At 43.4% G+C, this 21802-nt stretch overlaps 1 protein-coding gene across 3 annotated transcripts in view; it reads left to right on the top strand.

Annotated features, from left to right (window-relative positions):
* Positions 1-1140: 1140 nt before the first annotated feature.
* The window catches only part of st6gal2a (ST6 beta-galactosamide alpha-2,6-sialyltranferase 2a), a 25138-nt gene continuing 4476 nt past the window's right edge, over positions 1141-21802 (top strand). The window contains exons 1-6 of one of the 3 annotated variants that reach the window (XM_028990845.1): positions 1141-1379; positions 9747-9807; positions 13549-14463; positions 20583-20680; positions 20797-20898; positions 21540-21714. In XM_028990845.1, the coding sequence (XP_028846678.1) occupies positions 13605-14463; positions 20583-20680; positions 20797-20898; positions 21540-21714 (1234 nt within the window). In that variant the 5' untranslated portion in view covers positions 1141-1379; positions 9747-9807; positions 13549-13604. Of the gene's footprint in view, positions 1380-3480; positions 3833-9572; positions 9633-9746; positions 9808-13548; positions 14464-20582; positions 20681-20796; positions 20899-21539; positions 21715-21802 lie in introns of those variants that run through there. The other 2 variants (XM_028990848.1, XM_028990846.1) reach the window with 2 other exon arrangements.

The raw sequence follows: 21802 nt of genomic DNA, 5'->3' as shown, positions 1-21802 counted from the left end.
CAATCAATTGGTCAGGGATATAGAGGTGGCTCAGCATCATCGGATCAAACATGCAGTTCTAGGGGCGTTCAAAAATAGCAATAGGTTGTGGTACCTCTGGTAAAGGCGAGCAGCAGGGTGAAAAATTCAGCAACCAGAGGATGATGTCCAACACGGCCACTGGGGTTTTATATGAGATGCCGACCTTCACCTCATCTTCTTCCAGGTCGCCTGAGAGATTTTAATGCTGCAACATAATTATGATATAATCTATTATGTTCTGCACTGCATGGATGCAGAATCCATGCAGTGCAGATTAATGAGATTAATGAGATTCATTTCAACACCCCTAGTTTAAGATAAACTAGAATGAGCCCTGTTGACAATTTGGCCACTTCAGCAGCTTTCTCACTGACTACGGAAAGAGAAGCCACTGTGGAATGTGCCACTTTGAAGACAGACTGATTATGTCTGGAGGTCGTGATGCGAGACAGAGACAGTTGATTGCAGATGTTGTGAAAGAAAAGGGAGAAGTAATATTGGTCTGCAGTTTCTGATGTCGGTGGGATCAAAAATCTTTTTTTTTTAGGATGGGAATATTCCTGGGTCTTCTAAATGCTGTTTAGAAAGATGAGAAGTTCGGAGAGACAAGAAGAATAGTGAAAGAAATAAGGAAGAAATGTGTGAATTTTTTTGTATTAAATTACATTATTGTTCCTATTTGTGGTGTTTCAAGTATATCCATTTCAGGTCAATATTTTCATACTTCCATAACATTTCACTGAATAGGACAGCTGTTACTTGAGACTTGGACATTGTTGGACATCTTATTGTGCACATGACCCCGTCGATGGTTCACCAAGTTTCCTTCATTGGACCTCTTTTGGAATGTCCTGATCACTCATTACGCCTGCCATTGTCTTCTGCCTGCAACACATCAACATCACTGCCAGGCCCATTTATCTCCAGACTGCTGGTGCTAACGCTGTGGCCTTTTCACCCACAGAAAGTCTGCCTGTATGTCGTGAGCCCAGTTTGGATAAATCAGGACTGCAGGAGCTCAGACGTGGTGGTTCATACAGAATGAGGTCCTGCCAATGTCGCATTTAACGCATGCATTACACGCACCGAGATAGCAGGGGGTAAGGGCCCAGGATGGAGGAACGGTGAATGGGCTCACGGGATCCCGGTGGGACGCGTGGAGAAGGGTTCTACATCAGGGCGGGCGCTGGTGGAGGGGGCGGAGCCACCCGAGCCTCCCGCCTCCCGGCGAGACGCGGCGAGCGACAACGTGACGGTCTCGGTCCCCACCTCGATCCCGATCCCGCGCGGAGGCATGGCGCTCGCGTGCAGCCCGCGGACGCGGTGAACAAAGGGCGAGCGGCGGCGGCGTTTCACGGGTAAGACCTCTTATCGCCGCTTTGTCGCGCCGCGGCTTGTCGCGCTCCTCCGGCTCTTTGTCTCTGGTGGCGGTCCGGGATCGTCGGTTGCGGGTCGTGTCGTGTGGGCGCAGCGTGCGTGTAAAACAACAGCCGGAACCGGAGCAGAAACCCGCGTCGTGACGGTGCTGTCCGTGCTTGGTGCTGCTTCAGCCCTCCATCAATCCGCCAGAGGACAGACAAAGCCGGGAAGAAGTTGTGATTTGTCCCGCCACAGGAAAATGTCTGGCATGGATGCCAAACCTGTCATTTGGTGTTGAACAGTAGGACAGTGACAATATGACAAAAATATCTTGATATGTAATATATTGATCAGTCATGTCCATCATGACGGTTGACAGTATTTTTTTTATTTCGATTTTCTTTTTTTTTTTTGTCTGGGGAGTTGTCTGGGGCAACATATATACCTGCATGAAACTAAATGGCCGTAAGTGAAGTGATTGACATTGTAATGTGTCCTCTGTATTTAACCATCACCCTTGGTGAGCAGTGGGCGGCCCTGAAAGGCGCCTGGGGATGGTACCTTGATCAAGGGGACCTCACCGTGGCGGCTTGGGGATTCGAACTGGCAACCCTCAGGTCCGCTTCCTTACCCGCTAGGCCACCACTGCCCCAATCGTCCTGGTAATGAAGGACAAGTATTTATTACACGCTACCATTCAGTGAAGACAATTTACAGGATGCTACAAACAAAAAAACATTTAATTTTCTGGGTCTTAAGATGCTGTGATTGACCAAACTTCTTCACCGGGAAAAATGAACTCCATTGAACTTGACCAGACAATTGCCAGATCAATCAGCTCTCAATGGAGAGAGGTGTGGTAGAGGGTGGTAGTAGCCTAGTGGGTAACACACTCGCCTATGAACCAAAAGACCCAGGTTCAAATCCCACTTACTACCATTGTGTCCCCGAGCAAGACGCTTAACCTGAGTGTCTCCAGGGGGGGACTGTCCCTGTAACTACTGATTGTAAGTCGCTCTGGATAAGGGCGTCTGCTAAATGCCGTAAATGTATCTTGGAGAGGTGTGTGTTTATAGGGTGAAAATATACCTTCATGACCTCAACACAACCATGTGTCAGAACTCGGCTGCTTTTCCTTTTCTGTGTTTTTTTAAGTAAAGGAAAGCCCTCAGTGGTGAAGGCTGACACACCGGGAGTGAGAAGGGAATGCCAAGGACACTCGCGCACACACACACACACTGCCTGAAGTCTGTCACATGAGGCCGTGAGGATGGGACGGGAGTGTGACTCATGGAGTAACCTAGTTGTGTCTGAATCCTGTCACTCTGTATAAGCCGAGTAAATGAAAAGCCCTGAATTCTCCCGCCACCTGACATCTCATCGTGCCGCACCAATGCGCTTAAAGATGGCCGCTTTGGTAGGATTATGTCTGATGTTCAAGAGCCGCTCGCGTTTGGTCTTTAGGTTTAAATGTGCAGATTTAAAACACCCGGACTGGTTAAAGAGATTTTGCCGTTATGTGGTGTCGGGCGGATACCTGGAACCGGTGGGTTGGGGAGGTATTCCCGACATGATGGCCCGACATGAGTTTTATTCCCAGCCCTGTACATATCTTCGTTGGGTCGTGGATTGTTGTCCTGTATTGGTGTGTGTTTGTGTATTCTGTATTAAAGCCCCTATTTCAAGACTTTTTTTTGTCATTGTGCAGTTGCCTGGACAACAAAATTAGCTAGCAAGGCCACAATCAAGTGTTTGTTCCATGTCGTGCGAGTGCGTCCCTCTATGCACCCTGTCGGCTGGGACAATTTCACGTTTATTAACCATCACCTAATTAGTTCTAGTTTTTAATGCGGTAATTAATCCAAAAATGTTTCCTGCCACCCTGGCTGTGGAGACGTTAGTTCCAATGTCATCTGAAGCAGTAGACCTGCTTGTGGCAGCACTGTGATCATGTAAATCAGGAGAATGTCCGGGTGCGTAGATTGAAGCCTACCAGCCGAACACCTCCGCCCTCTTCCACGCCCTCTTTGCCGCTGTGTAGATTTCGCTCCTTGGCTCTGGTATTATTAGGACTTGGGGGCTGGTGTCCAGGCCGTTTCTTGTTTCTGCCACTGCGGGCGGGTGGCCAGCTCGCCTGCAGGAACGTGTCTGTTCGTGTTGCCCGGTGATCCTGACTGCTTTCGGATTGTAATGTGCCGATGTTGAAGGGGTCTGCTGAGGGCGGAGGGTGTCGGGTTTTGGGCTGTAATTTCAGATGGTGGTTGACGGGCTGCGAGCGGTGTTGACGAGGGGACTTGGTAGTCAGGAATACAGATTTATGAGGCAGACGTCTTCAAAGGCCAGTGAAAGAAAACCAATCTGGGTGTAGCTGAAAGATGTGAGCCTTTGAAAGTCCTCGGTGGAGAACAGAGGTTTCATTTAGGAACACAGAGGAGGAGGGGCTGATGGAGCTGTAAGTACACAGTTGTAAAGCGCATTTTGGTTGAGCTAGGTCATTTGGTGCTGTCTTAGATTGTCCCTTCTTTGCGAATGACATGCTGGCTTCACATTGAGACGTTAAAATGACAGAAACCATGCTTTCGAGTGGACAGTGCTAAAGGCAAGTGCCACCAAGGTCATTATTGCTGGGGACAGTGGTCTTAGTTGCCTACACTTCATACATTATGTCCCTCAGCAACAAACTAAAACCTGGTTTTTACACAAGGAGGTCGTCTCTGTAAGAACGGACTGAAAGTAAGCCAGTTTGTATAAAAGCATCTGCAGGGTGAACGTATCTCAACTCAGTAGCATGGAAATACTCAAAAATAATATAAACAGGAGCAAGTCATAACCCATACAGTAATCCACTAACAATGGACAAACCTTGAAAATCAAGATGTTACTTTTAAAGCTGATGGAGGTTTTGTTAATAGCAGATTTTGTCACGTTGCCACTGGCTAGAACAACAAAGCGTCTCTGCTGTATACGCGCAGAAAAGGGCACGTCAAAAGCAGACTCTTTTTTTTTTTCTGTATTTTGAATGAAAAATTGGATGTAAAGTTCAGAATGGCGCCTGTTACGTTTCCGTATGTTATGTTATGCTAACTGCTGTGCCGTTAGCCCCCCTGCGTTTTTCCTACTTTTGTAGGTGGAAAGAACGTGACGGAAAATATCCGGTGCAGTAATCGTTTCAAGATTTACACGGCACCTTATCTGCTTGCTCTCGTCCGGATAAAATTCCCGTGGAGCAGCCCCACTTTGAGCCAGCGCTATCAGCGCATGTTAAGCCCGCTGATATAATTAGCTTAAGTCCTATTAGCTGCTGGCTTCAGCATATGGCCGGGCAGACCAGGCCTCCGTTCCCGCTCTGGTTTTTTTAATGCCGTGGGTCCATGTGCTGTTGTTTTTTAGCTAAAATAAATGTGCTGATGACCCTGTGAATGAGTGGTATCACATGAGCATGGAAGGGAGGAGGAAACGCAGTTCATTTCATTCGCTATAGCGCACTACATAGCGGTCATGATGCACATGAAACACTCATACCCTTCGCACGTTGGTCTGTCTAGTTCTGAAGAAGACGGTGGCTTTACCCTGAAGCTGCGAGTGTAGAATGGTTGAGAGAGTCTGGTGTGAAGGTAATAAACCTCAAACATCTCACCTGTTCAGTATCTTCTCTCCTCCTCTGCTTCGTGAGCAGTATTTGACAAATGACTAAAACAGCAACTACAGGAGACACCGTCTGATTAGAAATTCACTCTCCTTGCACATAAGAGAGCTGTAATAAAACCTATTGCGAGATGGCTTCAATCTGTTTACAAAAAAAGTATATTGAATATTGCCATACAACCACCGTTACAGCAGCCCCCATCCTGCTTGGTTTGATCTTCAGGCACCCAGTTCCTGTTCTGACAGCGCTGTAAAGGATCTGCTGCGTTTAGTTTCATTCTTTTCACAGCAATCTCTTCGGATGGTTCTTAAATAAGAAGCATGCTGGCAAGTGCGAGAATATAAAGTTGAGTTGTGAAAAATATGCTGCTTTGTTTCCTCCTTTTGAAGTTTTCTGCAAATGTATTATTAATAATTGGGCATACGTTTTGCTGATGAACCATATAAAGTGTGTTTCAGTGTGTTCACACTGCACCAGCTAATAAAAGCAGTACCTCCTTTTGGCTGCATCAGGAAACCTCCTCAGGAAAGACCTTGCCACGCTGGCAGCCTGATCCTTTTTGAGCGATTCATCCTCTTGTCAGTTGAAGTGAAAGGATGTCATCTAGATGGGCCCTCAGGCTAATGTACTGGAGAAGGATGCGCCATGAAGGTCAGGCGGGGCATTTTAGCTTGCAGGACGCCGTTTTCGCCGTCCTCGAGTCCTTTCATGTGTTGTCAAATGGGCGCCATTAGCACCATCATTTTTGGGGAGGGATAGTCGGCCCTCGCATCTGACATTATTTCGTTTTCCCTGTCGTTTGTTGGCACAGTTCGAAAAAGGGATTTTTGGAAAAGCGCCCAGTGTATTCATTTGGTGTTCAAAATAATTCTAGCTGTCTTCCCCCCTGTGTGTGTGTGTGTGTGTGTGTGTGTGTGTTTGAGAGCATGCATACTCCTGGTAGAGGAGATAATGTGTCAGGCCCGGGCTTGTTGGGAATTAGATGAGACGTGTCCTACAGTAATTATAGCCAGAGCCGGTGTTGGGTGGGGACGTGTACGCTGGTGCCGTGTGGTCGATGGCCTAGCTGTGTCCAGGTGGCTGCTAATAATAACCGCGTGTGTGGTTGAACGTGGGCTGATACCCAAATTAATGCAAGATTGGAGCCTGTGGCATAATAGTAATTACAAAGTCACGGAAGTGGCTGCAAAATCATTTTACTGAGAGCAGCAGTCATAATTACTCTGTTCTATTCACAGTGTTCAGATGATGCGAGATGGACACGTGTCTCTTGCATCACCACAAATCACATCCTGTATGTCACAAACAGCTTTACTGTCAAGAATTGGAGATTTTATGTAGATATGGTTCTGTGTGTGTGTGTGTGTGTGTGTGTGTTCTGATTTTCTGACAAATAGAACAGACTCCTGATTCAGCAGTTGCTGTGTGCTGAATCATCAGGAGGACAATAGCACTGACATGTTTTTGAGGTGCTGATGAATTAGAGGTTTCCTGTAAGGACTTCCTGGTCTAAAAGGCTATTTTTGCTGGGAAAGGTTATGGGAACTTTTTAGTTTTAGTGTGTAATTTTACTCCCTGCACATTTCGGGGCTGTATGGTGTGCTGAGTGTCATATTACATTTAAATACATTTGAAGTGTCTGTCTTGTTTAAGCAATTTCGGACTGATGCGAAGGATGGGAGGACTGGAGATGTTGGGATGGTGGACCTGTTTGGGACAGGAGACGTGAACAGATGGGGTAGGAGGAGGGTGATCACCCAACCGAGAGAGATTTGGTGGGCACTTGCCTTAATCCGAGGCTGTTGGTGTATAGTGGTCACATGGTCTGTGAAAGTAGCGCAGGGTAGCGATGGGCACGGCAATAAAATTTTGTTTAAGGGGCTGATTTCACATGTACATTTTCAAGCATTTGGAGGCTGAGGGACATTCATGCCAGTAGAGGAGCAGGAATGATGCTGGCACAGAACAGACATGGAAAACACTGGGCTCTTCCTACAGTGTTCTGACACGCATGCAGACATGTACAAAAATGATGAGCTCATACATGATATGAGATTAGTCTTAATCTCCTTACAGACATTGTGTGGAAGGGTGCATCAGGGCTTAAATGTTTCTGATGATGACAAGATATTCATGGTTTGTTTTTTAAATGAAAGGTCTGAGAAGAAATGTTGGATTACAGTGAAATTGTGCATTTAGGGAATTTGTTAGACTAGTGGTCTGTTTTTATTGGCCGGTACTGTTATCCTGATGTTGGAAAATAAAGCGTTTTGTAGCGTAACTTATTTGAAATGACTACCTGCATTATCGCTTGATTTCATTCCCATAATGGCTCTTATCTGTGAAAAAAATGTTTTAAATGTCTTGGGGAAAGGGCATTGTCCACCAAATAAACCCAGCCTACAGGAGCCTAGTTTGTTCCGTTTTTCCCCTACCAGTTTTTCTTGCTACCTACCATAATCTTTCCGAATTGGTGGTTTATAAATTTTCACATGTAGAGTAAGGTTTGGTATTTTGAGAAACATTCTTAAAGTGAAACAGCACAGCACACGGTGCACATAACAAAATGTGTCTTCTGCAATTAACCCATCACCTTGTGAGCTATGAAGCATCATGTATTAGTTTTTAAAATTTGTAGATGGTATCCGATCATTGAAGGCGCAAGCTTTGACCCGACCCGAGCCCTACTAAAATGATTAAAATCGAACCGAATTAAAATTGAAGCCTGAACCGAAATACTTAGACAGTACCGATAGAGAATATAAATGGACAGATTTTTTTTTACAAACCTACTATGCATCAGGTCACAAATTTCATTCGGTTATAACGCAAGATTGCCCTCTTCCTCTGTCATTTAATGAGGCTCAAACTGTGCATCATATGACTTCTCGGTCCACACTCACCACCAAGCTGGAGCACCTGGGACTCAGCTCATCTCTCTGTCAGTGGATCTTCCTAACTGGGAGACCACAGGCAGTAAGGATGGGTGGACATGTCTCAGCCTCCATCACTCTCAGCACTGGAGCCCCCCAGGGCTGTGTTTTGAGCCCCCTGCTGTACTCCCTGTACACCCATGACTGTACAGCCACTACTAGCTCCACCACCATCATCATCAAGTTTGCTGACGACACTGTCGTGGTGGGCCTGATCTCTGACAACGACGAGACGGCCTACCTGAGGAGGTTGGAAATCTGTTGAACTGGTGCCAGAGGAACAATCTCCACCTGAACGTCAGCAAGACAAAGGAGTTAATAGTGGACTTCAGTACAAAGCAGGAGAGGACCTACCAGACCCCTGTCATCAACAGGAGCCCAGTGGAGAGAGTGGACAGCTTCCGTTACCTCGGTGTTAACATCACGCAGGACCTGTCATGGTCCTGTCACATCAACACCGTGGTGAAAAAGGCCCGGCAGCGTCTCTACCACCTCAGACGCCTGAGAGACTTCAGACTGCCCTCCAAGGTGCTCAGGAACTTCTACTCCTGCACCATAGAGAGCATCCTGACGGGAAATATCTCAACCTGGTTCGGGAACAGCACCATGAAGGACAGGCGAGCCCTACAGAGGGTGGTTCGATCAGCCGAACGAATCATCCGTACCAAGCTCCCTGACCTTCAATCTATCTACAGAAAACGGTGCTGCACCAGGGCCAGGAAGATAGTGAAGGACCTCACCCACCCCAACAATGGACTCTTCTCTCTGCTGCGATCAGGGAAGCGCTTTCGCTCCCTGAAGTCCAACACAGAGAGAATGAGGAGGAGCTTCTTCCCGCAGGCTGTCCAAGCTCTCAACATCAAGAGTACATAGAACTCCAGCACTTTTACCTCCAATCACTCCGGACTCTTTTGCACAAAACCACTTTGCACAAAATGACGCTTTTTAGGTCCTTACTGCTCTTTCTTTATGGCTCTTTCTTCTTTCTTTAAACATTGTAAAAACTGTAACTCATTTGCACACCTTCACCCTACCAGTTACACATATTTTATGTTAAAGACGTAAAAGTGTAATACTTGGTTATGTTTGCAATATTTGCATATTGGTTCACTGTTCACTTGCAACATTTGCAATACTGTGGTCTGTAGCAGTTGCAGAAAGCATTTCACTGCACATCATACCGTGTATGACTGTGTATGTGACAAATAAAATTTGAATTTGAATTTGATTCATTTGGCCTCCCTGCAGAAAGTACTGTACATTCAGAGTCCTCATCTAACCAAAGCGTTCTGCTCACATCACTCCGATTTCTTTGACTTTTTAGTCATTTGTCATGCACTACCACTACACATTGTGTTGCTCTTTTTTTTCTCCAACTCCAATATTAGGTTGTGTGTGTGTTTTTATTGTGTCACAATAATGCATTAAACACACACAACAGTATGCATGCTTCTCATTTTAGTCATATAAAGAGAATTTTAACATTTCTGATAGTTGAAACAAAACTTGTAAATGTAGTCTAGTGACAATAGAAAAAAAGCATGGCAAGTGTGGTTTAGTACGGTTTCCTGTTCAGGCAACCCGGTGAGCTGTGGCAACGGTCTGTGCAACCTCTTTCAGTTGTGCAGCTGGTTAGAAAAAACGCAGGCTGCTGTAGTCTTGTGCATAATCAGGTGATGTATTTATTCCTCTGTCTAGATAGCCAGCTTGTTGGCTGCTGATGGTCTTACTTGTCGCTCTGTCTGTGGTCCTCTTGGCTAATGTTTCTTCTTTTTGACGTTTTTCAGGTTTTCGTGTGCCCTGCATGATAAATGGATCCGAATAAATAGCAGGAGCAGTGCATCTGAGGCAAGTTTCCTCTCCCTCTGTCGCTCTCCCTCTCTCTCACACACACAGGTTGTTAGGCTGTTTTATTAGGTCATCCTCATAGTCATGACAAAATGACATTATTGATTGTTTTAAGAGGAACTTATTCCCTTCACTGAATTTTTTCTCATCTTGTTTTTTTTTTTTGTTTTTAATAATTTACCCACCATTAAGTGACCAACAAGAAGCCACAGGCGATTATAGCTCATTATAGTTATTATCAGTGCAGAGCTCCGTCCTCCTCGGAGACCTGTCAAGGTCTGAGGGGGAGGAAAGCAATAATGTTACAGGCTGTCTAGGGCATGCAGAACATCAGAGCATTTAGTGCGATGCAAAAAGAGCGCAGCCAGCTAATGTCAACTTGGTTTTTACCGTGTATGAACCTTGATGTGTCTGAAGGCCCATGAGCATGTCCGTGTTAAAAAGGTGAAGTCATTTTCCTGGTCTATTGCTCTGAAACATTTTTTTTTCTCAAATTAACGATTGATTAGGACCCTGGGACCTGGTGTCTGGGAACAACTTTCTGCCGTGATAAGTGTGACTTTCCCATCTAGGAGGAAGGAACGTGGACGTACACAATAAATGTGTACTTATTTACGGTGTGAGAAGTTCTGTATACAACCAGACCAATGTGTGCTATATACACCACCACAGGACCCTGAACCAAACCCACACAAACTATATACAACACCGGCACAGAGCCAAACACAGCGACAGCAGGGAATCCACGCACATACAAATACACACGCTGGCATATTGCTATAAAGAAAGTTTTATTAATATCTTAGTTTGACATGAAATTGTCAACATAATGCATTCATCGTGTAGAAAAATTTCTTTTATGTTATACTCTACAATTATTTAACAGTACTTTGTTAGCTGGTTACCATGCGATCAAACTTGCTTTATAGCAATAGTAAAATCAACCAGGAGTACAAACAATAAAACGATGTTTAGCAGTGGTAGAGAGTAGTAGTCTGAGCGACACCGACCTTCTTTGGTATGTTGTGTTTGGACCAAAAACAGCCAATCATATTTAACTTCTTCTGGTCTGTGATTGGTTTTGTGGCACATTTGTAGAACTTTGACAAGAGTTGAGCGAGTGCGGAGGGCAAGTTGAATGAACGCAGAAGTGAGACACTGAGCGATCGAGGGCGAGATCAGGGCTTGGAGAGTGAAAAGAGAAGAAATTAATAAAATATACACATTTATATGGATGATAGTAGACAACATGTCTGCTTTTTGAGCACAGAATAAATCTTTGTTTGCTCGGTATTAGATTTTCTGTGCACTGAATATCGCATTTGTATAACACCATAGCTCCACACCATGCCACGTTATGAGCACTAGGCTGCTGTCTTCCATTCTCAGGCCTCTTCATATGCTGGCAGCAGACGAATCCCCGTACAGCGGGTGGAGCCAATAATCAAGATTGCCTCCGCTTCAGTGATTCAGAGAGATTCACAGACACAGAATGATCAGTTAGTTTCCTGTGGTATGCAATTATCTGATCGCACTATAACAGCAATGCGCCAAGTCCTAAGATTCACCAGGTTTTAAAAGATTATAGCAGGCTGTGCCCTAAACATCCAGCAAAATTTTGCAGAATAAGTGCAGCCCTTTTGAACCGTTCACTTGACAAAAGTGTATTATTAAAAATACATATACACAGTCTATTCTTGCTTCTTGACAGCCACTTACTGTTGAATGAACCAAAAACGATCACAATTAGCCTAGCAGATGATGCATTTTCTTCAGCAACTCATCAATTTACAAAGTTACTGCACTGACAGGGACATTCCCATCCCTAAAGGCGATAACCTACACATTTCTGGATTTGTGGATAACTTACAGTTGTGGCCAAAAGTTTAGAGAATGACACAAATACTGTTTTTCACAAAGTTTGCTGCTTCAGCGTTTTTATATATTTTTGTCAGTCGTTTCTGTGGTGTATTGAAGTATAATTACAAGCATTTTATAAGTTTCAAAGGCTTTTATTGACAATGACATCAAGTTTATGCAAACAGTTAATATTTGAAGTGTTGGCCCTTCCTTTTCACAACCCCTGCAATTCAGCCTAGCAGGCTGTCAATTAACTTCGGGGCCAAATCCTGACTGATGGTGATCCATTCCTTCATAATCAGTGCCTGGAGTTGGTCAGAATTGGTGGGTTTTTGTGTTTCCACTCATCTCTTGATGATTGACCACAAGTTCTCAATTGATTAAGGTCGGAAAAGGGGATTCATCAGATAAAATGTCTTCACCCCAGTCCTCAGCAGTCCAATCCCTGTACTTCTTGCAGAATATCAGTCTGTCTTTGATGTTTTTCTTGGAGAGAAGGGGCTGACACCAGGCCGTCCTCCAAAAGTCTTCTCCTAACTGTGCATGCAGATGCACTTAAACCTGCCTGCTGCCATTCCTGAGCAAGCTGGTGGCACCCCAATCCCGCAGCTGAATCATCTTTAGGAGACAGTCCTGGCACTTGTTGGACTATCTTGGGCACCCTAAAGCCTTCTTCACAAAACCTGATCTTCTCTCCCTGAAGCTTTTGATGATCTGATAAATGGTTGATTTAGACGCAATTTTAGTAGCAGCAATATCCATGCCTGTGAAGCCCGGCTCCGGGTTTGCAATGAATGCAATGACGACTGCACGTGTTTCCTTGCAGGTAACCATGGTTAACCATGGTTAATGATTTCAAGCATCACCCTCCTTTTAAAGCATCCAGTCTGCTATTCTAACTCAATCAGCATGACAGAATGATCCTCAACATTCTCACTTGTGTTAACGAGAGTATCACTGAAATGATCATCAGGTCCTTTTAAAGCTGGGCAGAACTGCTGTGGAAATGTTTTTTGGGGATTAAGTTAATTTTCATGCCAAAGAAGTGCTTTACAATTCATCTGATTACTCTTCCTAACATTCTGGAATATATGTAAATTATCATAATAAAAACGGAAACAGCAAATTTTGTATTTCTGCTTTGTCTATACGACTGTATAAATCTACTGTTGATTAAACTCTGATTCTTTATTAGTGAATATTAATCATGGTTTTGCAGCAAAATACATCGCAACCCAGGCCACATGGTCTCCCTCTTTTATATTGGGCAACTTTGAAATATAAGGAGTATGTAGCGCCAGAGGAACTGATAGATGTTAAAGGCATACCGCCTCTTTCACATCTTATCTTGGTTGGACTCATAGCTGATATATTGATGAATGGTCATTAGAGGTGTATCAATACAGCAATATGTCGCAATATTTTACGAAGTGATATTGTATCAATACAGGGATGACAATTATCAATATTTTTTTAACAAATTCAGTCCACCGGTTGGTGCTGTTGAGTGTTTGCTTGAGTGAGCTCAGCAGAGATGAGAATCAGCATGTGACTACAACCTCCACTCCTGTAGACGCAGGAGTGAAATTGCAAAACATGATAGTCTAATCACAGCATCTTGTATTTCAGCTCTTTTTTACATTTTTAGAGAACTGTAGAATATCGCAATAGGTACAGTATCCCATTTATTGTGATATAATTGAGAATCGTGACCCATGTATCGTGAGAACCTTGCCCATACACACACCTAATGGCCATGTTCAGCTGGGACTGAGTTGAGTTTTACAATGATACCACTGATTAATTGGATAATTACCTTGAGAATGGGCATCAAAAATGCATTTAAAGTGTTAACTGGGAACCATGTTTATGACCTTTCAGGCCGTGGTGTGGAACAGGGCCAGACTGAAGTGGACTGGGCTGTGCTGGACCAGGCCATGAAGTCCTGCTTGAAGCAGTGGCGACGCCTGGGCCTGTGGCTGATGGTGGCCTGGGCCCTTTTGTTCCTGATGCTCTTCTCCTACTTCATGGAATCCCGTGTGGAGCAGTCCCGCTCTGCGTCGGTTCCACTGTCCCATGGTGAGACTCGCCACCTTGCCTCCATCGTCAACCACCAGCGAGCCACCATGGGCTCCTCCCGGAGGGAGCGTCCGCCACCGGCCATTGCCAACATCGCATCCACCTTCAGCACCACCACGACAACCTTCAGTTCTGTGGAGCAGGAACAGAAGATAGGCCTGGAGGAGGAGGAGATCAGGCTGGAAGAGGCAGTTCTTCTACACCACCAGACCCAAGACATTGTATCCCGTAGCCAGGAGAAGCTGATTCCGAAGGACAAGGATGAACAGAGGGAACAGGGAACAGAGGAGGAAGAGCAAGCTCCAAGGAAGACCACCAGGAGGCGCAGCTGGGAAGATACAGACAACCTTGTGGAGTTCAGCTTCTCCAGGTCCAGGTCTGTAGTGCAGCAGCTGTGGAAGGGCCAGGTGTCGGTAGGAATGTTAAGCCCCCGACTCCAGAAGGCTGTGAAAGACTACCTGGGCTCCAGCAAGCACCATGTGGTTTACAAGGGCCGCCGACAGCCAGGTCAGACTGCAAAGCAGGTCCTGTGCGATATGAAGAGGCGGGTTAGGGTTCGAACGGTGGACGGGTCTGAGGAGCCCTTCTCCAGTCTGGGCTGGGGTAGCCTGGTGCCACCGAGGCCTCTGGATCAGCTGTATGGCTCCGGGTTTGGCTCTTGTGCTGTGGTGACCTCAGCAGGGGCTATACTCCACTCTGGCCTGGGAAAGGAGATTGGTGAGTTTCTTTTCTGACTTTCCAGGCTGTTGTAAAATCTGCATAAAACTCATAATGTTACTTCCTCACCGTGAATTAGTCAAAATGTCACGTGCACAAATATATCAAGATACAGATAACTAACCAGGAGGTTCTTTCATGTTAGTTCTCTTTATTTCTGTAAATCTTAAGGAAGCCTTTGACTTTAGTGAAAAAGCCACACTCACCTAATGCCAGTTGGAAAAAGACCTGTTTTATTGGACTGACAAAATTATTCAATAGTTATAGTAAATTTTAACATATTATGTTTCCTAGTTAATGACAAATTTCAGTGTATTGTTATACTGTATTTATGGTATAACGATTCTCGTAAAAAGAACACCCCACTTTACCAGGATTCATCTGTAAATCTATGAAATTATTTATTGCCTTATTCATTTTGCGATATATTTTGTGGTAAGTTCAGTAAAGATTAATTTAATTAATTAATTAAATTATCTACATGAATGATATCATTCCTTATTTATTGTGTCCTATGGGATTGACCACATTGTGCAATTTTCACATTTCTTTATGGAAGGCTGCACTGATTTCTTGTGGCCTTTAGCAGGAATCATGTATGGTGGCAAGTTATCGACCTCCTTGTTTGTTCCAATATGAAACAACACATGGTCTGTCATCCAAAGAACAAAATGAGTGAATCAATGGCAGAAATCAAAGAACTGAATCATGTTTGTTATCATTACCTCACCAACAAATGGAGTGATGAAGTAGTTCATTGGCAGGTCAGCATAAGTGTGTGTGCTGTGGCGGTTGAATAATTCAGAATACCTCCTAAGAAGGCCTTGGTTGACATACATATTTTAAATGGGACCTCACATGTTTCTTAAAGGTTCATTTGACTGTTTGGTTAAATATTTTTAAACCGATATTTCTAATAGTTTATTAAATGGTTGACTCGATGGTTAAAAGTTGTCTGAATTCGGTTTAATTTGAGGTAATGTCCTGTATGAATAATCTACTGTTTGATTAGTGTTTTGTGAGTGTTTTATTTTTTTGGGATATGCATATCAGAGCTGTTTCTGATACTGTACTTTTACTGGATATGTAGATGTGCTTCTGAATGTCATTCACTCTACAGGGACGTTCCACTTTCCTCCTACGTCTCTTTTGCGAAGAAGGGCTTTGTTGCCTTATGCAATAGCTGCTGCCTTTAAATAATGTAGGACAAATACTTGAATCATTGACGGGGGGAAGTCTGCACAGCGGCACTTGATTTCCTTTCAGTGGCAGAGAAGCTGTTCTCATATGGTGATCTTGTGATGTTTTCTAGGTCTCAGTGATGTTATTTTTGCAAATGACCATGCAGTTATCTTGCCTCAGTTTTGAGTTTACTATGCCTTGAATAGACTGTGTAGGACTGAAATAGAGAAAGACAAATGAAGAAAATTGGGGCTATCGAAGAAAAGTAATAACACTAAGCTTAATGCAAACTGCCATAAATATTGATCCATTGAAGGCTACTATTATTACTACTACTATTGAGTAGTCATCCCCACCACTAGACACTAGAATCCATCTTCAGTTTAAGCAAAGCACATTCATTAATTAATGTCCCGCCTCCCGCCTTGGTAACAAGCAGGCAATTGAAAAGGAACTTGGTCGTCTCTGACATGACTAATTATTATTCTGTTCTGGCTGATTATTGCAATACAGCACTTCTTTTTAAACATTCAGTTTATTAGTACCTGCTTCATGATATATTTATTTCATTTTCAAATTTTCATCCATGCAACATGACAGTTGCCTTCCATGACTAATGGTTTCCAGATTTTTTCCAATGTTTTTGCTTTATCTTTTAATATATAGTCTTCTCTGAACTGTTTTATTTGAAATAAAAGGCACCTTTTAATTTCAGTAGTTTTTGTTTCTAGTTAGAAATATTCAACTATAGTGAGCAGTTAAGTTCTTTCTGAGGCCTTTATTGGAGGATTGATGTCAATACCTTGTACTCAATATTATTAAGTGCACAACAGTGGCCACACATTCTAGCCAACAAGCAGTATTATTCCCGTACAGTCACAATATTTTGACTTATTTTCACGGCCAGGTGCCTGTAGATGATTTCTCCAGAGGGAAGGTGGTGGGTGAACTCCCTGCAGTTTTTGATAATTGCTGTGTGATTGCAAGCTCAGTAGGAAACACGAGCATCACTTTCCGGGTGCAAATCAAGATGCAGAAGCATCGTGTCTCCAAGGAATGCAACGTCACAATAAGCTGCTGTGTGTACTTTTTTTTTTGTGAACTACACTGCGCCTGGACAGAACGGTACCTGGCCAGGTGAAAAATAACCAAATGATAAGAGGCTCCTATTGATGTTTTTTTTACAGTCATGTGACATCTGTCCTTATCTTCTTTATACTTATACATACATACATACATCAGATGTATTTGATTATGATGAGGTTGTGAGTTCATGCATGCTCTCCCTGTGTTGGAGCGGGTTTATTCCGAGTTCTCTTGTTTCATCCTGCCATCCAGAGGCAATAATTTTGGTGACACTTGGTGACAATGGTGACACTTTCAATTGTCAGTGGTGCATTGGCCGTAGTTATGTGTGTGAGTGAATGGTGTGTGTGTGTCTACCTGCCTCTACCTTGTTTAGGAGTACGTGGTTACGGATGGTAAGGTCAGGTGGTTAAGTGAGTGAGTAATTATTATCATTTCTATATTTTTATAATACCATTAACATGTGGAATATTGTATTATATTCTAATAGCATTCAAAACAGCCATTGTAGTATGATGTCCATTTTGAGGAAAGTCAAAACGAGAGAAATGCACAGATTTAGTGCAGAGACAGTAACAAAACAGCACAGCCTAATATATACAAAACTGGTTTTAAAAAATCAGCTTCTGGTTATAAGTTATTACCCTGTAACAGTGAGCCTATGGGTTTCACTCTAGGTTCACAACATTACCTGCTGCTGCCCCCTTGTGGCAGTAAAAATGAGACGCACTGCTGCTCCATTGCTGAAACCAGGGCTGCAGTAAAAATCATAGTAAAGTCTCAGTAAAAAATAAGTCAAACACGTCTGGAAATGACTCACAATGGCAGACTTGTGAGCAGCGAGAAGAATGGTGCCAGTTCAAAGTGCTTGATCCACTGTGTATAATCCATTACAAAGGTCTTGTCACTTGTGTACAAATTGACCGCAAGTGCCACTGAAATATATTTCTGATCAAGTTTTTTTTTCCCAATAATGTTTAGGTGCAAAACAAAACGGTCAAAAAGTATTCTAATATTCAAAGCTGGTAAAGCCCATTGAGTTAATTTTTGCAAAGACATAAGTGTTGTCGCCTTGTCATATGAGCTTCATCTGTGACTAATAATGGATCAATTATGTGTCAGGTGTGTATAAAAAAAACCCAGTACACTAGACCTTCACATCAACTGCAACTAGACCTCTGCAAACATGCCTGAGATTCACCCTGAGAATAAAGTGTTGATTATCAAGAGGCTGAAGACCAGATCCACTGCTGATGTGGCCGACACCTTCAATGTGTCTCAGCGTCAAGTACAGAGGATAAAAAAAAACATTTGAAGAGACTGGAGACGTTTTTGACAAGCCCAGGTCAGGCAGACCTTGCAAGACAACTGCTCGAGTGGACCGTTTGTTGGCTTGAAAATCCAAGGCCTGCCCATTTTCCACTGCAGCAGTGCTCCACAAGACCTGGTCACCTGAAGTCCCTGTGTCAACCAGAACAGTTTTTCGGATTCTGTATCGAAATGACCTCCATGGTGGAATCAGTGCCCAGAAGCCAGCACTAAACAAAAGACAATTGAATTTGCCAAGGCCCACAGCTGGAAAAGTGTCAGAAGGTTTTCAGATGAATCTTCTGTTGAATTACACCACAGTCGCCGCAAATAGTGCAGGAGACCTACTGGAGCCCGCATGGATCCGAGATTCACCCAGAAAACAGTGAAGTTTGGTGGCGGAAAAATCATGGATTGGTGTTGCATCCAGTATGGGGGTGTTCGAGAGATCTGCAGGGTGGAAGGCAACATCAATAGTCTGAAATACCAAGAAATCTTAGCTACCTTTTATATTCACAACCATAAAAGAGGCCAAATTCTGGTGCTCCATCACATACTTCCATCTCCACATCAAAGTTCCTGAAGGTGAAGAAGATCAAGATGCTCCAGGATTGGCCAGCCCAGTCACCAGACATCATTGAGCATGTGTGGGGTAAGATGAAAGAGGAAGAGGAAGACAAAACCAAAGATATTGATGAACTCTGGGAGGCATGCAAGACTGCTTTCTTTGCTATTCCTGATGACTTCATCAATAAATTGTATGAATTTGCTGACATATTTTTGTATTTGCAGTAAATTTGTCCAATTTCTGTATAGGCGACAAAACTTTTGTCTTGGCAAAATTTGACCTTTTTGTCTTGATTAAATGATAAATCTTTTTTCAGTGAAACTAATTCATTTCAATGCATTAAATATCTTTTGATAGGATGTTATCTTTTCATATGAGCTATTTCTAACACCAGTTGATTAATTAAAAGTCAGGTTAATAGCAGGGGTTTCTACAAAATACATAAGCGACAAGACTTTTGTCAGGGACTATACATTTTGTCAGGGACTGTACATAGTGTTCGGAGAGCCTTGTTACCAATGTAATCAGGTCTACTTTAAAGTTGAATGCACTGCAGGGCAGCAATTGCAGATGTGTTGTTTGATTTATAACGCTCAGTATTGTAAGTGAAGATTCAGACTTTTTAATGTATAAACACTTGAAAGGAATGTAGTTATTTGGTCGGGTCATTTAAAAAGACTGTATGCTATATTACATAGAGCTCTGCAATAATAAAGTAGCAATAATGAAGCCTACGTAAGCACTAAAGCTATATTCCAGCTATATTCCACTACATTTACAGCAGCATTTATCAGCATTTATCAGACGCCCTTATCCAGAGCGACTTACAATCAGTATTACAGGGACAGTCCCCCTGGAGCAATTTAGGGTTAAGTGTCTTGCTCAGGGACACAGTGGTAGTAAGTGGGATTCGAACCCGGGTCTTCTGGAAATGCTGCCACTAGAGGGCAGCATTTCCATTTATTAAAAGGCATCACCATCCATCAGTCTGCTTCAACACAGAATGCTGTATTTTTATTTGACTGGTGTCACAGTGACTACCACACATATCCACCACAACAATTGAATTAGTACGCTGATATTCTGTATGTTTCGATGTACGGTGACACCCCTGTGGTTATGAGTGAACAGAACAGAGGGCAGTGAGGGACTAGCATGGCAAGAAATCAGACCCTTATCGGAAAGGTCGTCACAAGGTGAGGTCCCCTTGATTGACCCCACACCCTGCTCCCCGGGTGCCTGTTGTGATGTTTAAATAGAGAGGACACATTTCACTGTATCACCCTGTGCTGTGCTGAAGTGGGCATGGGCATGTGATGCACCGACTGAAACTGGTTTAATGTAGGGTGAACATGCTTTCATCCTAAGTCCAGTGTAATTATAATTAGTTTATGTATTAAGTGTGCCATGGCTGCTATGTTGATGCTGTGTTTTTTGTCCCTTCTATTATTATAATTGAATAATTTGTTATCACAAGCTGCCTCTCTGTGATCACTCATAGTCGTACATCACCTATGGCCCCAGTTTTTCCTGAAAGATCATCTTTATTTTATTTGCCCAGAGATCTGTCAGCTTTTGTTTCACAATCCTCTAGTTTATGCGTAATGAGCAGTCAGTAATGCTTGTTAAGGAGCCGCCTGTAATCTCTAACTGCCGCTGTTATTGTCTGGTAATTTATTTCCTTTCCCATAATTTACTCAGCGCTGATTTCCCCAGGCTGTCCCTTTCAGAGCCGTTCTGCCGTAATTACCCATCAGGAGGCAAACATTGTGTCTCGATGTTTAGTGCACTTCATCCAACAAAGTCCGACCTAATTTACTTTTGGAATAATCTGTTGACAGAATGGCAGCGCAAAAAGCAATTATGCTTCTTACTGTCCCTGCAGTGCTGATCCGTCGGGGAAATGTGTGTCTGTCACACACACTCTGCAGCTCTTAAACACTTTCAGGGTCTTTTTGTTTTTTGTTTTTTGCAGATGCCCATGATGCCGTTTTGCGCTTTAATGCAGCTCCCACAGAGGGCTATGAGAGAGACGTGGGGAAGAAGACAACGATACGAATCATCAACTCTCAGGTGTGTGTGTGTGTGTGTGTGTTTGCGTGTGTGTGTGTGTGTGTGTGTGTGTGTGCTTTGAATCCTCTTTCTGATTTAGTAAATGTCTTTCACCATGTTTACACTCCTTTCTACAGATCCTGGCCAGTGCCAAACACAAGTTCAACAGCAGCTCACTATACCAGAACGTCACTCTGGTGGCCTGGGACCCCGCCCCATACGCAGTCAACCTGCAGAAGGTTGGTTCTCTGCCCCCTGCAGGGGTTAAAAAATCTTTAAACAGTGAATGTCTACATGGTGTTACAAGCCGATGTGCATTTCTATACTAACGTGTTAGAATCAGGCCACACAAATGGTCATTGTGCCTCAGCAAACATGGAAAATGTGCAATGTATACAAAAGGAGGATTAGAGGATGTCCTTTAATTCTAACTTCTTTTATTATTTACACTTTGGGAGGAAAAGCATGAATTTGAAATAAAGAAGAAGCCCACAATTATAATTTTTTTATCCTTTTTGTTAAGTAGACGTCTGACTTTTTGCATTGAACAATCTTTTTTAATTTATGATTGTAAATTCAGAACTAATAAATCGAACTTGATTATAAAAATCTGTTGGTAAAGAGCGGTGCAAATATCCCACCGATCATTTTAATACTTTATTACAGTCAAACTGCTCCACTGATGCAAACACAATCATCTGTGGACAGGCAAGCTGCTCGTCCCTTTGTAGGATGTAGGATCCCTGGTCTTGTCTTTTGGGCCCCAAATTAGTCCTATAGTAATTAGTATTATTATTACTACCTATTAATTTGTGAATCACTCTTTAGGTGTTTCTTCAGATTTTGTAATTTTGTGTTCTTCATCTTTGTGTCTCTCCAGTGGTACAATAGTCCCGACTACAACCTGTTCACGCCGTACGTGTCTCACCGAAAACGCTTTCCCGCGCAGCCCTTCTACATCCTGCACCCCGCCTTCATCTGGCAGCTGTGGGACGTTGTCCAGGGGAACACGCTGGAGAACATCCAGCCAAACCCACCATCCTCCGGATTCATAGGTGAGACACAGACAGAGAGACGCCATGCGACAAGATTTTGGTGAAAGGTTACAGAAGGTTTTCTACAGCATGGGTGCTGGTTTCCTTC

This window comes from Denticeps clupeoides, chromosome 9 (genome assembly GCF_900700375.1).
Source record: "Denticeps clupeoides chromosome 9, fDenClu1.1, whole genome shotgun sequence".
Classification (NCBI taxonomy): Eukaryota; Metazoa; Chordata; class Actinopteri; order Clupeiformes; family Denticipitidae; genus Denticeps; species Denticeps clupeoides.
This window is presented reverse-complemented; position numbering and strand designations above follow the sequence as displayed.